This window comes from Thunnus maccoyii, chromosome 22, assembly GCF_910596095.1.
Source record: "Thunnus maccoyii chromosome 22, fThuMac1.1, whole genome shotgun sequence".
Lineage (NCBI taxonomy): Eukaryota > Metazoa > Chordata > Actinopteri > Scombriformes > Scombridae > Thunnus > Thunnus maccoyii.
The window spans coordinates 17,472,739-17,490,595 of NC_056554.1; the positions used below are offsets into that span (position 1 = coordinate 17,472,739).

Below are 17,857 nucleotides of genomic sequence, written 5' to 3' on the forward strand. Positions count from 1 at the left end.
ATCGGCTACCAGAAATCATATGAACAGAAAATTTAAAAAAGGTTATCTGGGTATAAGTTGGAGAATATATAGTTATTGTTTATGACTTCATATTTGTAACACAATATGTGAAAATGAAAATGATAATCATGTTAAGATGGTTTCAGTTAGTTTCAATTCAAAGCATATGTTTCAAGGTTTGTTTTGAGACCAAAAGACATTTTGCTGGTCATCAGTTGAATGATCTGCTTTATTTCAACATTATTAACTAAAATGACAAATTAATGTTTAATTTTTTTCAGTGTAGATAAGAAGATGATAAGATGTGTGTATGTGCGTGTGTGTGTGGGGGAGGGAGGGGGAGGAAGGGGGAGGGATGGAGATGAGAAAGATGGGAGGGGATGTCACCTACCTCATCAAAGGTATAAATTTCGACAAGAGTTGCACTGTGAAATGAAAGAAGGGACATTTTTCATCTGTTGGTAATTATTCATCTGGAAAGCAACTGTGTAAGTACTTAAGACTTCTTTCTGCTTTAAAATAACTAAATATTATAAAAATTAAATGTTTTTATATGTCAGAATAAAATGTGTATAATGATTGGATTACTGTTAGGTTTTTGCTGTGAGTTTCAATAGTGTTTATCACTGTTAAAACTAACAACAGTAAGACTCATCAGTGATACTGAATCTTATGTTCATAGAAGCCAAATGCTGACTTTTATCATGAGTTAGTAAGAGGTTTTTTTATTTTTTTATTTTTTTTACAGTATCACAGTATGAATAATACTGTATATTCTACGAAAAACAGAGCACAAAATAGAGTAACATTGGCATATCTTGGTCTAACTGGAATAAACATACATTTACAAGATATTCGCACATAGTAAACCCAAACAATTTCTACTTTATAAGTATTACATATGGGAAATATATGTGAACAGAAAACACAATTTTAAGTATGTACATTGTACAAAAACTCATTATTTTTTATAAAAAGGAGACTTGAATGATTGTCATCAGTGTTGAATCAGTATGTCAAATGAGAGTTCTTTTTAACAGCATCAGTCACTATCAGTAAAATCAAACGTTTACCAGCTGTAATGGATTCACATAGTTACAGTGGAGGACATTTACAGTGTATTTAAAGCTGCACTGATCTTTTATTTTTAAATCAACAATGAATCAAAATACTATTTGTAATGTGAAAAGGGTTGCTAGTAGTGACAAACCCACAGAGAATTATCACCCGACTCAGCAGCTGGAGCGTTTCAGCCTCTATTAGCTAATTGTTTTGGTTTTCCAACTCACATGTTTGGTTCAGTCTCACTGCTCTCATCAACCTTGTGTCTAGCCTTGTCTGAGGAAGAAAAATATTTTCCGAACAAACTTCCATTAAGCCCTAATTTTTCCACACTGTTACACAGGAATCAGTAAAACTTGCTGATGGGGCAACTCACATCTAAACGTGCCGGGTTGGTCCACGGTGCTCTCCCTCATGTCTGTTTCTCAACCGATGAGGAAGGAGCTTCCAAGTATTCTTCAAACCATTTTAACGGCAACAACCAACAACAAGATGGTAGCCTCCAGATTCCTCCAATCATTGTTGTCTCAGACATGGATTCAAGGTTTGCATCCATTTTCACTTTCTAAAAACTTTTTCTTCCAAATATGGCCTACTTTGCCAATTTAAAAAGCAGATCTATCCTTTACTTAATCTTTTGGAATCAGTCATAGTTTTTTATGTATCATGGATTCAATTAAAATGTACAAATACCTCATAATAGACATTTTACAGCCCCCCTTAAAGGTGCAATATGTAAGAATTATGTAAGAATTTTAGTTTAAAACATTAAAAAATTATCTAAAATTACCAACAGAATGTGAAGAAATAATAAAATGAGACCTTCCCCAACTCTCGGTTGCCTATAACAGCCTGTGGACTGATTTCTATATGAAGGACTCGGGACTGTTTCGCCGGGAAAACCCAAAGGATGTGACGTTTATGCACACTCAGATGCCTTGCCTGTCTCCCATTCCTCTAAAGTGCCAAAAGCGTACAACACTTGCTAACGTTAGCTTAGAAACAGAGTCTGCTAACGTCCGATCCTGAGCTTGCTTTCTTCCTATTGGACAGGTAAGTTAACATTACTGCAAAGCATGTGAAATATATTGTGATATTGTGGTTTTCCCTGGCCATTCTACTACTCGCCCGCACTGACGGAATGTGAGCACATATGCGAGCATGAGCAACAGGATGCTGACCGCAGCTCACTTAACAGTGTTGTCATTAATGAGAAGGAATTTCTGATTCTTACATATTGCACCTTTAACCCTGACAGATGCCATGTTGAATTTGATGGCACAGTAGTTCGAGAGAAAAGGTTTTATCTGTCACATCACAATGGTAGATTTTTCAGTGTTATTTGAGCTTATTTTTTCTGTTTATTTAAAATAAACCTTTTTGCTTGGACCTCCTGTCTAACAGTGCATCAGAGTGCCGGGACTCGCAGACAGGGCTGCGGAGATCTTCCTTCTACAGCACATTAGACCTGGTGCCACAGCTGGAGCACTATGCCAGTACACTGCCGCGCAAGCAGGCCAAGAGCCGACCTTCTCTGGGGACTCTCCGTAGGGCCTTTGAGGTAGGTTTCTCATGCTTGGGAACCACATTTCAAAGGGGTAAATGCTAGGATGGATCAGGTGGAGGGACGAACTCTCGTGAGTACGGTTAGGGTTAGGTTAAGGTTAATCTTGTGAGAGTTTGCAAATCATCCCTCTGGCTGATCCAATCTAGCACCAACAATTTCAAAGCACCTTACATCACCAAACTTAGTAGACCCTAGCCTATTTAACCCTGAATAATTATGGAGTACATTATTAATTATCTGTAACAAATGTTACACTTTTGTGCTGCAAATGAGCAGTTGGTATAGATCACTGTAAAAAGTGGGTACTTTGAGATTGTAAGTTTCTTAAAATAGCTGTTAATATAAAGGGTAAAAGGTCATTAGTTGTTAAAAGTGAAAAAATCCCATGGTGATCAGTCACTATATGTGTAGTCAATATTTGGGGTAGGGACTAAATTGGATTAAACATTATTATTATTATTATTATTATTATTATTATTATTATTATTATTATTATTATATCGAAGTATTATTATATGTGTATGATTTATATACATATACCTAAATCTGACTTGTAACTTTATCCAAACAAAATGAGGAATGATTGTAAACTTAAACTCTGTCTTCTGTTTGCTAACAATATTTTTAATTGATGTTCATTAATTTTGTACCCTATGAAACTGTTAGTATGAAATGAAACTGACAAACACATCTGCTGAATTTCCACAGTTTTTACTATTAAATTAATCAGACATTTGTACATTTTTACATTGCAGTTTAAAATTATAAAAGTTAATGTCTATGTTTCCCTTTTTTGTATAAAATGTGTTATTTTCCTCAGGAGGTGGAGGCAGGTATGGAGGTAACAAACAGCACAACAGACTCAGGTGTTAGCACTCTACCAGTCACAGACAATGGAGATGAAGAATCACAAGCTCCACCCAATGAGAAAGGTCCTGTGAGATTTGGCTGGGTGACTGGAGTCATGGTAAGTGAAGTTGTATTTGAATGAAAAACAAAGACAACAGCATACACTGCTTATTTTCTGATATACATATAAAACAATCTTTCAAACATCACAACAAAAATCACTTAGTGATCTTTTTTTATTGATTTTTTTGTCACAGGTTCGATGCATGCTGAATATTTGGGGAGTCATCCTGTTTCTCCGCTTCTCCTGGATCGTCTCTCAGGCAGGCATCTGTGAGTTATCACTTTATTCATCCCTCATTCGGTTCCTTTCATCCCTGTTTTGTTGCTTTAACCCTTAGAAATCCACAATAGACCACTGTGTTTTTAGGAGGGGCAGGGGATCTTTAGGGAGAGATAGAAGATCAACAATGTATGTCACATAAAATACATCATCTCAAAACTGGGAACCTAAAAAATTAATTTGAGATTCAGCTCAGCACTGTGTGTAGAGTTTTTCTAGTCATACATCTGTAATGAACATTGTGTTTTGGTTTGAAATTTTGAAAGTTTAGATTGTATAAGGGCTGGAAGTATATGATGACCATTCCCATGCTAAATTATGTCTCATAAATTGTTGCAGCAATTTTTGGGTTACCATGTGTTACACAGATTTGGTGAAAGATTTTATCATTTTTGACCACTAAGTTATTGATAAAAAAAAAAAATTGTCAAAAATCCCTCCAAATTAAGACACCCGACATTGAGGAACACCATAGAAAAATTCATGTTATGATTTGGTATCAAAAACTTTTGACATTTGGAGATTTCTGTAAGAATTGCATTTTCAGCAATTGGATAGCGAGCAGTTCTGTTCTGGAAATTGCTCAGAAACCCCCTTACTGTCAATATACCTAGGAAAGCCAAACATCCTCTGAAAGCCCTAGGTCACAATAGGTCATTTTATAGAGTGAGGTCAAGTTTCATAAATGGTCTCACTACAATGGAATTAGCTTAAAGTGGGCATAAATGTAAAGGGGAGACTTGTGGGTAACCATAGAACCCATTTTCATTCAGATATCTTGAGGTAAGAGGTCAAGGGACCCCTTTGATAATGGCCATGCCAGTTTTTCCCTAGCCAAAATTAAGCCTAATTTTGGAGTGTTATTCAGCTCCTTTCTCAACAAGTGAGCATGACATGGTTGGTACCAATGGAAGCCTTAGGTCATATGATACAAGTACCTTCTAGCTTTAAAACTGAGCCTGCGCCAGCCTCTGAAAGACAGTAATGTTGACCAAGGGCACATACGCCCCCGCTGGTCTCTGAGAGTTAAAGCTCCCTTGCTCTACTCTCGCACTCTTATCTAAGAGTGTTAAAGATTTTCATTACACATTAAGTTGCATGAGAATAGTGTGTGCACATAGAAAATTTTGAGCTTTATCTTTAGGTACTGAGGAAAGGAAAAAGAAAAAGACCATTCTTTAAAAAAGATATTGGGTTGAAACCAATGCCAAAAAAATGTGTACCTTTCGATACTGAAGGTAACTTTTTCGATACCTTTGGGGTTGAAAAAAATACTTCCTTTGTGGAGTGCATAATGCATTTAACCTGCATTATACTGCCATTGTCCTTGTTCTCTCTGTGTTTCTCTGTGACAACCATATGAAAATTGATAAAAAATCATATAAAAGACAGCATCCTAGAAACAATCTAAATGGCACCTTAAAGACAACCCAAGAATGAGTTGTAAGAATGAGTCCTAAGAATGGAAGGCATAGCTATTTAGATATTTTTGATGCATACATTTACATAAATGGATAATGCAGCTGTAGCCAAAGAATGGCTTTATATTCTAGATTTTAGATAAATCTGTGCCAGTGCCTTATATGGGAAGCAACAGAGCACCAACCAATCTAAATGTACCAGATATGTGAATCCACACAGTCAAACACAGCCAAATACATAAATAATGAAGAACTTATTGTCTCCTCTCAGTGCTGACCTGTCTAATTATCCTGATGTCTGTGACGGTGACCTCAGTAACTGCCCTCTCCATCTCTGCCATCGCTACCAATGGGAGGGTGATCTCAGGTCAGTCATGGATGGCTACAATAATGTATTACTTTTACTAGGTATGGAAATGTAAGGAAATCAGTGGTTTTGTGGCATACATTATATGATAACAACCTTGTTTCTGTGTCTAATAATCTTCAGGTGGGGCCTATTTTATGATCTCCCGCTCACTGGGCCCTGAGATTGGTGGGCCAATTGGGATGGTGTTCTCCTTTGCCAATGCTCTGGCCTGTGCCCTCAACACTCTTGGCTTTGCAGAGGTGGTCCGTAATCTACTTCAGGTAATTATTAAGCTTTAACACTCTTAAAATAAATACATTTGTTTTACGTTATTATTGAGGATATAGATACTTGACAAGGCTAGAATCCCTGATAACACACATGTTTTCACTTAATTATTTAATCTCTTCACTGAGCTTTTGTTTTCTGAAGATTTATCATTTCAGATCATGAAATTTATTTTCAACTTGCGTAGAATTGGGCAGAACAAAGCAGATTTCTTTCTTTATAAACTGTGTAGAAGAATTTGACAACCTGAAAAAAGTAAATCAGCATTGTAAAGGCATATATTAATATAACTGTGAACTTTAAAAACATTCAAACTACATTTGAATGACTCCTGGCTTTCTCTAATTATAGATTTTAGGAGTCATTTTGAAACCAAAGGATTTTTTTAGCCTCACCAGTATGTCATGCAGCTGAGCACTATGTTTGGTTTCCTATATGGTTGATGTATGTAGGAGTTTGGTGTCGTCATGGTCGATGCAGTCAACGATATCCGTATTGTGGGTGTGATCACGGTGACTATACTTCTGTTCATTTCATTGGCCGGGATGGAGTGGGAGTCCAAGGTTAGCACATCCTGACACATTTCATTTCCTTTGCTGGAGTTGGCCCAAACATTTCTTTATCTCTTATTAACTTTTACTCTTCATAATTTGTTTTTCCTTTTTTTCTCCTTTCCCCATTTGTCTCTGTCTCTCAGGCCCAGATTTTGTTCTTTGTAGTTCTCATGGTCTCATTTTCCAACTACTTGGTGGGCACAGTGATCCCTCCGAGTCTAGAGAAACAGGCCCAGGGCATCTTTGGATACCACAGTGAGTTTATGCTTCTTAGGACAAAAAACTGCCTTTGATACAGTAGTCTGTGTGTAATTAAAAAATAGTTCATCAACATTTATTTGGAATATTAAAATGAAAATGTGCTGATAATCTGGTCGTTTATCAGATTACCATCTAATGCATTTAACCACTTACCAGGCATCTCCTATTTTTGTGCCCAAAAACAATGTACCCAAAATAACAAGATTAGTGTTCTTCAACCCATTCGATCACAGTCATAACCCTGGTTTCATTTGAAAGGTAAATCTTTATATTTTACAACCAAAAAATCAGCATGAGCATAAGTGACCCTGAAAATAATGCCATCACAGCTAAAGTGTCTTATGGAGGGGACAGGTTAACAGGTTAATCCTGTTTTTGTTGTCTCAGTTTTTATAAATAGAAGCATATTTGATTTAAAGAAAACCAAAGTGTTTTATTGCACGAAAACAAAATATGTTAAAACTTATCTACTCTTTAAAAAATCAGAGTATTTTTGGTAATATGTGAAAAAGGCTATTACTGCAAATGTACATGCAATAAGTAACAAGAAAAAAGGTTTTCTATAAGAGAACCTAAAATGTATCTCTAACTAAACTAATTGATTCATTGTCCACAGCAAATTAATTTTCTGAATACAAAATTATTGACAAAATAAAAAACATTCTTTCAAATCTTTTCAGTCACTTTCTACGGGTTGTATTATCATTAGTATATTTTAAATTTATCAGAGGACAAATGTTTTTTTCTTTGTCCATCATCAGGTGAGATCTTCATAGCAAACCTGAAACCAGACTGGAGAGGAGCAGATGCCGACTTTTTCCATATGTTTGCCATTTTCTTCCCCTCTGCCATCGGCATCCTGTCTGGAGCCAACATCTCTGGAGACCTCAAAGTACGACAAGAAAGAAGGCAGAGAGAAAGTTCTTTCACAGCTGAGAACTACATGAATGCTGACTTGATGTATATTAATTCCTTTTCAGGACCCTGCTACTGCCATCCCCAAAGGCACCCTCATGGCCATTTTCTGGACTACAATCAGTTATCTAGTTATTGCTGTAACTGTTGGTAAGCTACTTGTTAAACATGTTTTTTTAAATTAATTTGCTTCTGATTTGGTTATTGGTTTATTTATTTGAACTCGTTGGGAGTATATGATGTTCTATGTAGTTTGAGAGGAGAGATAGTAAGTATAGGGCCTAAGGATTTATCATTCACATAAAGAGCAATGTCATCAGCATATTGCATGAGTGTTAGAGGGTTGGCAGGCTTGAAATAGGTAGAAAAAGAAGTAATGAGGCAGACTTTGTGACATCAACATTTCATAACTTTACACATGATCCTTTAAAGGACCAGTGTGTAGGATTTAGTGGCATCTAGTGCTGAGGTTGTAGATTGCAACGGAATCTCCTTCACCTCAACTTCCCCTTCCCAAGCATGTAGGAGAACCTACAGTAGCCACGAAAAATGCAAAAGGCCCTCTCTAGAGCCAGTGTATGGTTTGTCCATTCTGGGCTACTGTGCAAACGTGGTGCAACATGGTGGCTTCCATGGAAGAGGACCCACTTCCTATGTAGACATAAAGGGCTCATTCTAAAGTAATGAAAACACGATTCTTATTTTCAAGTGATTATACACTAATTAAAACATACTTTCTGCCAAGTCTGTTCTGTTAGATGCCACTAAATTCTACCTATTGCACATTAACCTCCGATCTTAGTCTTGTCAGACCTGAAATCTTGGTCTTAGCACTTTTTTTGTTGTTGGCGTGAAGAAAGAATCATTCAAGATAAGAGGGCCAACTACAAAAAAGAGGTTAAAACAAAAAATCTAAAAAACAAAACAAAACAAAACAAACAAACAAATTAGTATTTTAAATACACATTACTCATTAATTTAAAATGTTTTCTGTGGGGCAGCCATCTCATCTTAGTTGTCAGAGTTTGTAAAAAAGTTTTGGAAATCAGACTTGCTCACACCACATTAACTGTTGATAATGTTTACTTCCTGTGAAAAAATCCTGTTGATACTGTAATTGATTGAAGAAAGTTTCATGCATCTGTAGACTAATTTGCATACAGAGGTATAGCACGAGGTTAGGAAATCAGTCAAAAAGGTGTTGTCTCTTTGCTGAACTTGCAGTCTGAAATATCATGTTACATCATGACTATAATATTTGCACCTTTGTTTTCTTCCAGGGGCGTGTGTAGTGCGTGATGCCTCTGGTAACATAACTGACATTCTGACTGGGAACATCACTGAGGGCTGTGTGGGTCTGGGATGTGGCCTGGGTTGGAACTTCACAGAGTGCATCCAGACACAGACATGTAAATATGGTCTGGCCAAAAACTTTGAGGTACTATTCAAACTAGCATCTTTTACTCAAAAAATCCTTACACTGGGTTGGTACAAATGAGCCAGTTTTTCCCCCTGAGTTCATAAACCTGTATTCATAACTGTTATATGAATTATAACATTTCTAATGATGGCTTTTCCAACTAGGTAATGGGCCAAATTTCAGGTTTCACCTATCTTATCACTGCTGGTGTCTTTGCGGCCAGCTTGTCATCTGCTCTCGGCTTCCTCGTCTCTGCCCCTAAAGTCTTTCAGGTGAGAAACCCCAGCCACACTCCGATGTTAAGATGCCTGATACATCTATCTAAACTGCACTTTTATTAACAAAAATGTACAATTCTATAAAGGAAAAACTCGCAAATGTCAGTCTTTAGGCACATAACTGAACACCTCAACAAAGTAAAGAAAGAGGACAATATGAAGCATTTAATGGACTGAAGTGTGTTTAAATGTAATAAAGTATATGTGTTCTTAAGATTATATTTTCCACCTTATCTGCCAGTGTCTGTGCAGAGACAACATATACCCATACATTGGATTCTTTGCAAAGGGTTATGGAAAAAACGATGAGCCACTCCGGGCCTATCTACTCTGCTACATCATTGCTGTGGCCTTCATTATGATTGGTGGGTGTGATATAACCCTATTTTACTATTAGAAATAATTAATGCACTTATGGATACATATTTGTTTTTATGAGAGAATATCTTTGCAATAAGGCATTGTTTTTCATTCTTTTTATGATGATGATTAACATGTTTTCACAAGTTTGTGATTATCTTTTTTCAGCTCTGGATGTGTGATGTGTTTGATTTCTGTCTCCTGTATCATTACAGCTGACGTGAACACCATCGCTGTCTTGATCTCCAACTTCTTCCTATGTTCCTACAGCCTCATCAACTTCAGCTGCTTTCACGCTTCCATCACCAATTCACCTGGTGAGTTACCAGCTCACACACTACGTAACACACAAGTCCCCCAAACAAAACGGCAAAATATTTAATTATCTCTGCTCGGCGTAAGCCTGGAGGGGATTTGTGTCCATGTGTGTCTGTTTGCAGCTACTCTCACATAGGCTACTATTGAACCCATCAGCCTAATATTTTTGTGCACATTTATGACTCAATGTTCAAGGACCTCTCTTGGTTGCAGTGATTCACAATTTTTGAAAAAAACTATTTTATAACGCCTTTGAATGCTCTGTTTTATACTGCCATTGATTGCTGACTCCTGACTCCTCTTAGAGCAGGCCGTGTTGTGAATTCTAATAAATATCAATAAGATTCCTTATGAGCCTATCGTAAAGCTTAGACATTCACCTTTTTAGCAGTCCTTGCCATTTTACGATATGCCTCACGACATAGCAAAAAGCATTTCTGGCAGATAACTAGGCTAAAAACGAGGCTTATCTAGTCTTTTGAAGCCTACATTTTGGTCTTTGTTGTGGCTAAAAAACTGACATCCATAGACAAGTTTGGTCTCATCTTGAACCGGAGCATCTGAAAATTAATTCCATACCGAATATGTTATGATCCACTAAAGTTAGGCGTGATACAAGATGAATAAATCCTCATTATTGTTATCTTTGCCGCCATCTTGACTGTATACATCTGGTGGAGATCTGCAGTCTGAGTACACTCTTCTAGTTTGTTATTAAAGATAACTGCTCTTAACTGCTGCCCCCTTCAGGTTGGAGGCCGTCATTTCACTACTACAGTAAATGGACAGCTTTGTTCGGAGCGGTGATCTCGGTAGTGCTGATGTTCCTGTTTAAGTGGTGGGCTGCTCTCATCACCTTCTGTATCATCTTCTTCTTGTTTGGATATGTCATCTACAACAAGCCGAGTAAGTCCAAAAATGATTTTTCCTCTTGCAAATCAGTTGTGTTCGGATTAGGCTAGACAAGAGACTGGAATAAGTCCGAATTTCATGATTTTTTTTTTCTTCTTGTATCTTGTTTCACTTGTGTGTGTGTGTGTGTGTGTGTGTGAAATCCACAGAGGTAAACTGGGGATCATCAGTCCAGGCCGGTACATACAACATGGCTTTGTCATACTCTGTCTCTCTGTCTGGTGTGGAGGATCATGTCAAGAACTTTAGGTGAGAGACCAATTATCTCCATTATATATTGCAGTAATAGACCTCAAATGACTGTACCTGTCAGTCAATCTTTGTGCGAGTGTGTTATGTGTGTTATCCATGTGAGTCCAAATGTCAGTTATTTTAAGAGTTTTGAGAGGATTTTTAAGAATGTGTTCTCTGATGTGTCATCTGTCTTGTCTTCTTACCAGACCCCAGTGTCTCGTCCTGACTGGGCCTCCAAATCAGCGACCAGCCCTGGTGGACTTTGTTGGCTCCTTCACCAAGCATATAAGTCTCATGATCTGTGGAGACATAATCACGGTCAGTCAGTTTTAACATTCAGTTTTGCTCCATTAAGAGATTGACGATTTAAATTTTAACTTTTCCTTGTGTTAAAGAAACTATATATTTTTGAATTTCTGCCTCCTTCAGGAGCAGGACAGCCACACTCGGCCGCAGGATGCTACCGATGGGTTAGTGAAGTGGATGAACAAGAGGAAGGTGCGCTCATTTTATACTCCTTTCACGGCAGACAGCCTCAGAGTTGGAGCTCGACATTTGTTGCAGGTAAAACAACCTTTATTTGAGAAGTAAATAGAAAATACCTATAACTTTAATCACACAAAGCTAAAAAATATATATATCTTTTTCAAGGCGTCTGGTCTTGGCAAACTGAAGCCCAACACGCTGGTCCTGGGCTTCAAGGCAAACTGGAGGGAATGTTCTCCTGAGAGCATTGAAGATTATATCAACACCATATAGTAAGTTTCGTCATAGTACAGTGTTAGTGGTGTATTTTAAAGGGATAGTATAGCCTCAAAGCAGAAAAGTTTTCTTGAAAGATTGCTTCAATAGGGTGAGTAAATTTAGTAAAATTGTGACTGTGAACTATTTCCATATCACAGATTGAAATTATATTTGCATAACATAACTCTACAGCCCAGTATCATGCCAAGGCCTGTAATAGACCCACTGATTTACTAGAGGATACCGTGTCAGTGTTATGTTTTGCCTCGCCTAGGCGTGAAAAGTCTGTGTATTGCACGCTTTGGCATGATACTGGGTTGAACTCTCAGCGCTGTGACATAAAGTTACATAATGCTTCCCCAGTTGAAAAAGTAATATTAAGACCAAGAGAGAGACATACAAAAAAGCACTTGTAAGTTAAGAGTAACTATAGCAAGCATTTCTCTAGAACCTTCTCTTTAAAACTTACCTCTCAACTTATAACTCATCTTATTCTCTTGCTGTTCCTCTCTCTAGTGATACTTTTGACTCCAACCACTGTTTGTGCATCTTGAGGATGATGGATGGGCTGGATATCTCTGAGCAGTTTGAGTTTGGAGGTTAGAAATCCCTACTTCATAATTTAGAATTTTCCATGTGTGCTTTCCTACAACATGGCATACTTGTATGCCATTAAACAAAAAAAGGGGGAAAATAACGATATACATTATAAAAATAACTATTCAATAGCATATGAATGATAACAATAGTAAAATATGTTTGGTAAGGAATGTAATGTGTGTCCTCCAGTGAACCAGGGCTTTGAGCCTGATGATTCTGTGGAAAATGGCGACCAGCAGTCACCTGAGAGAGAATCAGGTGAGCATACACACATACACATTTAATTAGCATGTTTTTGACATACACCCATAAACCAGATCCATGATGAACATTTAAAGCATAATGTGATGACAGGACACATGTTTAACTGTAAAACTTTAAACTGTAAAACTTGGCTGTGTGTTTTGAAATGTTACAAGAGCCAATGACGTGTCTGATGTCCATTATTTTCTTATACCAGAACACCTAAGAGTACATTATTGCTTCCTTCCTTAATAAACATATTTATTTCCCACTCGCTCACTTCCTCAAACAAGTTGCTTATCAAATTTTTTTCTATTACAGTTGACAATATCAGTGGCAGCAGTGATCAAATCAAGACAGTGTTTCAGAACGACCAGGGAAAGAAGACCATTGATGTCTACTGGATAGCTGATGATGGAGGTGAGCACAACGACAGGTCTGATCTGACAAAATCAGTACGATACACTAGTTTTATAATGAGTTTTTAAAAAGATATTGCAGTATTGTTTTAATTAATGTAATTTATTACAATAATGGCCAACTGACACAAGGGGGGTTTATTTGGGTGGTGTTATCATTCCCTCAACTCCTCCTGGGGAGAGTTTTTTCACCGTCTACTGTCAGTTATGTCCTCTTTTATTTTGGAGAAAGGAAAGTCTCCACCCATCCCCTCCTGAGATACAAAAACTTGAGTTGGCTCCTCTTTCTTAGCTGCGGTGTTTCTATTCTTCTCTTTTGAGGTCTGACACTGCTGGTGCCTTACCTGCTCACCAGGAGGAAACGTTGGCACCACAGTAAGGTCAGGGTCTTCATCGTAGGTGACGAACACAACATGGAGGAAGGCCGCAATGAGTACGTTTCTACTGTTTTACCCTCTGGAATAAGTGTTGGTATTGTATTGTCAACATTAGCATTTTCCAAATGGAACAAATCTATCGCACGTGCTGTACCTGACTTTTAAGTTTCTGGTGATCACCAGAAGTTCCTATCCTTGTGCATATCAGATACTTGAAAAGAAAAAGTTTTGCCCATGTCCTGTCAGGGGCTCCGTACTTTTTGCATGATTATTATCATTATTCATTTATAATTTGACCTCCCTCTTCTTTTAAAATATATTTTCATATTTTTACTTGTTTAAAGTGTTTAAAGTGTCTTCTTCTATCTTCAAAAATAAAAAAGTGTATAAAAATGCTATATAAATCAAGTTTTACTCTATTATTATTATAATTTAATTTGGAGTTGAATTAGATCTACACATATTATGTACATATATTGAACTACATTTAAACTATTTTGTCTTTTCTAACCATATAGTTTTATCTTATTCCCTCATGCATATAGTAATCTGTTAGATGTATTCTGGAGTATTAAGTGGAAAACACACTTTTATGTTGCAGTATATAACAGGATACATTGTCAGTGCACTCTAATCTTCTCTAAGTATATAAGTATGGAAACTGATGTACTGAGACGATTGTTTTTTTTTTTAGGATGATAGCTCTGCTGAAGAGGTTCCGTCTGGATTTTAATGACGTTATAGTCATGACGGACAGTGAGAAGCGTCCACATCCCAAAAAGTAAGTCCAGAAAATCTTGGCATTCACTTTCAAAGTCACACTGAATATTGAAGAATAATGCTTAAAGATTTAGGAAAGATTCAATCTAGATTAATAGATCAGTATGATTACAGGAAGTCATTTTCACTGCCTTGCACAAACCCTAATTTTAAGTGCTTTAATTCTGAACAAACACAAATCCACCCCCTCAAACTTTTCTACACAAACAATTCTACTGTCAGAATTATAATAGATGCTATATTCACAAAAATGTATCAAAAATAAACACACTGGGTTAACCTTCCACAGACAGCCATTGGAATTTTATGGAAACTGGTCCATCAAAAGTGGCCAACTTAGTGAAATTCCCATTTTTAAAATATTTAAAATTAAAGTATTACTTCATAAATGTTTACTTTTATAAACTACAAAGACTATACTCCTGTAGTTTTTGTAATTTCTGTAGATTTCATCTCTGTTTATGTCTCTCTTCCTCAACACATTCACTTCTGTGCCCTTTGTGTTTTTGCTGCCTCTCAGCCTAAGCAGATTTGTGGACAGTGTCGCCCCCTTCCGACTATATGATGAACAACAGGAAGGTGTCTCAGTTCAGGAACTGAGACAAAGCACCCCGTGGAAAATAACTGACAAAGAGTTTGAAGCCTTCAAACTTAAGGTGTGTGCATGTAAACTTTGCATGTCCACTAAATGTCTCTATGTATAAGGTTGTATGTATGTTCCTGTCCTTTATGCCAACAAATTGTGATTTTTTTAAGTCAGTTTTCTTACTTTTATGTCTTCCCTTCACAGGCTGAGAGAAAAGTGAGGCTGAATGAAATCATCCGGAGGAATTCACAGAACGCTGCTCTCGTGCTTGTGTGAGTACCGTTTACATAATCGGTTCAGTTTATAACATGACAGGTAAATGAAAAGGCTACAGGAAACTTAATCAGAATTACTGCAAATTAAGCATATTTAATACACATGAGATATTGCAGAAGGTTGGATTTTTCTAGGGTGTTCAGTATCTTTTGACAGTTTTGATATTTTGATGAGTTACACCATCATGTTCTCCCATTCACCTTCTGTCTCAAAATTTGGTCTGTTCTTTTCTTTCTTTCTTTTTTTTTCTGTTCCCACAAAGTTGGAACCACACTATTGTCTAAAATATCATATACTGTATGCCGTAGAACAATTGCAACTAAGGGACTTACCATATATTATAATGATAATTTAAATAATTCAGAGTATGTAAATCACAAGAGAAAAGGATTATTTAACTTAGGCGATATTTCTGACATGTCAGTGTGAATATTGTTTTACAGTGGGGCTGCTTTTTAACCCCGTCAACACCAGTCTCTGTATTAAACACAGTTATAATGTAACTTGTGAGTGGTCTTGATCTTTTTCACTTTCATAGATATAATATAGGTCCAACATGTACAGTAAATAGGGATCTCTATCAGTATCACAAGATAAAAATACAATGGCTAATGTCCACATGGGTGCAAAATTATATGCAAATCACACTGCCTGTGAGAGACGGGAGAGATTAGATCTGATGTTGTTTGTGGCTGTCACACAAATGGGAAGTGTACAAGATGTTAGCACGAACTAATTTGACTGTAATATTTTTGTCGTAGATCAAGTAAGAGCAGCATTGTTTTGCTATTTTGGTTTGTTCATGTAAATGTGTTGGTTTTTCCAGGAGCCTTCCTGTGCCACGCAGCGACTGCCCCAGTGCTCTGTACATGGCCTGGTTGGATACGCTGACGTGTGGCCTCCACTGCCCTGCGGTGCTCATACGAGGGAACCAGCAGAATGTCCTCACTTTCTACTGCCAGTGAATCCTCACTTGGATATTCTGAGACAGCAAGTTAATGCACTACCCTGGGACAAAATGAGAAAACACACAGACTCAATAAGTGAATTAAGTAAAAAAAAAATGAAGGAAGATCAGGCCTTTATCAAGTATGCAGAATAAGAGTACTTGTAGATCAGCTCATGATGCTCACCGACAGTCTACGCGAGAGGGAAAGAAGAAAGGTCGAGGACACTGCTGCACCCTGCAATGGAAAGTGAAGCACCCACACGCAAAGCTTTTGAGTTTAAGTCAAATGGTAAGGTAGTCAGAGATGCATGGTGGTTTTGCAGACTGGGTCACTCAGAGGTACGAGCCTTGCAACAGCCAGTAAGTGGGTGCAACTGCAGTGGTCCTTGGCATATGTTCTCCAAGTCTCTGGAAGTCAACCGGAGGGATGAACACATATTTTCCAAAAGATATTCCCTGCTGTGGGTGTTCAATTTGGCTGAGAGCTGGTGTGAGTGTGTATGTATGTATATATAAATCTGATGAAATTAAACATAGTCCCTCAAACCTAGTATTGACATCACACTGGTGCCATTTTTGTTTTAGATATGTAATGTTAGCCTATACTGCACTTTGACTCACTTCCTCAGATCATAAACTGTATATAAAGATGGACGTAGCGAGGTGTGACGTCACCCATTGGTTTGCATTGGAGCCGGTTTGAAGCCCAGAGTTGCAGCTTATGGTCAGTAGCTTCTTTTACCTTTGGAGCCACGACCTTCCACATAAGGAATGTGGTGTGTTGCCTTTCATGCTCTGGAAACACAATTCGCTACCACGGACTGAAGCTTGTGAAGCATGTGCTAATATGGAAGATATCGTAATCAAGTAACATTAATCTTACCAATATATTGCGGGACAGCATCCTGTAAAGGTCTTGCTAGTGTAACTCCTTCACTACAAAGACAGTAGAACATAAAAATCACTGTTTATTTTTTAAACAGAAGCTCCAAAAGCCGAACTCAGTGCGAGTCTTGGAGCTGGGACTCACACCAAATCCTACTAAGTCTTCAAATCTTGTAAACAAAGCAATAATTTCCAAAATGACCACCAGCACACTTATAAGAGGGCCTGAATTTAAAGATTGAGGCCATAATGACTCGTTGAAAAAAAAAAAAAAAGATTGACTTAGTATGTATAGAGAGAAGTTGATGCTTGGGAGTCAATTGGAACCAGGGATTTTTGGAGACAGCATCTAGTGGCTGTTGGTGGCATTGCACCTTAAAGTACTTAGAGCACTGACTTTAGCTTTCAGCCGTGGTAGCTACCTACAACCTGTGTGGTACGTGAGTGTGATGTCATCATTGGGTTTGAGTGAACATGTTTCATTCTGAGTTCTGCTCTTACAGTACTTTACAGTACAGTGTTTGATATTTGCATGAATATGTCATTGCAATATAATGTAATTGTTCACGTTGCCTATGAGTATATGTTGTTTCCACTAAATCCATATGATGTCATTCAGCATGCTTGTTGGACAGTCAACAGTCAAGTGAGACAAAAACATTGAACAGTTCAGTTTCACATTTTAAAATCAATAATCATATTTCAAGCTTGATTAACATGCTAATTATTTGGCCCCATTTTGTGTAATGTTCATCTTAAATGCTTAATACTGTGATATGTTTGCTGTCCATGACTGTATATTAAACTGCCTCTCTCCTAAAACACATAGACTTATTCTTGTCAGCAATAAAAACTTTCCAGGCAGTG

General features: G+C 37.4%; 1 protein-coding gene and 1 long non-coding RNA gene across 2 annotated transcripts; one reads left to right on the forward strand and one right to left on the reverse strand.

The window, feature by feature from the left end:
• Positions 1-1,518: 1,518 nt before the first annotated feature.
• slc12a10.1 (solute carrier family 12 member 10, tandem duplicate 1) lies at positions 1,519-17,205 on the forward strand. Its single transcript, XM_042401233.1, has 27 exons — positions 1,519-1,606; positions 2,467-2,623; positions 3,450-3,596; positions 3,736-3,811; positions 5,514-5,609; positions 5,733-5,872; positions 6,332-6,442; positions 6,577-6,688; positions 7,456-7,586; positions 7,675-7,759; positions 8,890-9,047; positions 9,194-9,301; positions 9,549-9,672; positions 9,883-9,984; positions 10,736-10,891; positions 11,047-11,146; positions 11,338-11,449; positions 11,561-11,695; positions 11,783-11,889; positions 12,392-12,474; positions 12,665-12,733; positions 13,040-13,138; positions 13,459-13,570; positions 14,209-14,295; positions 14,815-14,950; positions 15,085-15,152; positions 15,983-17,205. The coding sequence occupies exons 1-27, from the start codon at positions 1,596-1,598 to the stop codon at positions 16,119-16,121; spliced, it is 2,961 nt and encodes a 986-aa protein (XP_042257167.1). The 5' UTR covers positions 1,519-1,595; the 3' UTR covers positions 16,122-17,205.
• On the reverse strand, positions 3,838-10,659 carry LOC121889351. The gene is made up of 3 exons (XR_006093504.1): positions 10,565-10,659; positions 7,476-7,580; positions 3,838-3,922 (listed from the first exon to the last, which is right to left on the reverse strand). It is a non-coding gene; the product is annotated as an uncharacterized LOC121889351 (long non-coding RNA).
• Positions 17,206-17,857: the final 652 nt, after the last annotated feature.

Excerpts from the sequence above, each read along its gene's own strand:
- slc12a10.1 (XM_042401233.1), top strand. Across the intron at positions 11,450-11,560 it reads TCTGTGGAGACATAATCACG|GAGCAGGACAGCCACACTCG; the intron begins GTCAGTCAGTTT and ends TGCCTCCTTCAG. Across the intron at positions 12,475-12,664 it reads TGAGCAGTTTGAGTTTGGAG|TGAACCAGGGCTTTGAGCCT; the intron begins GTTAGAAATCCC and ends TGTGTCCTCCAG.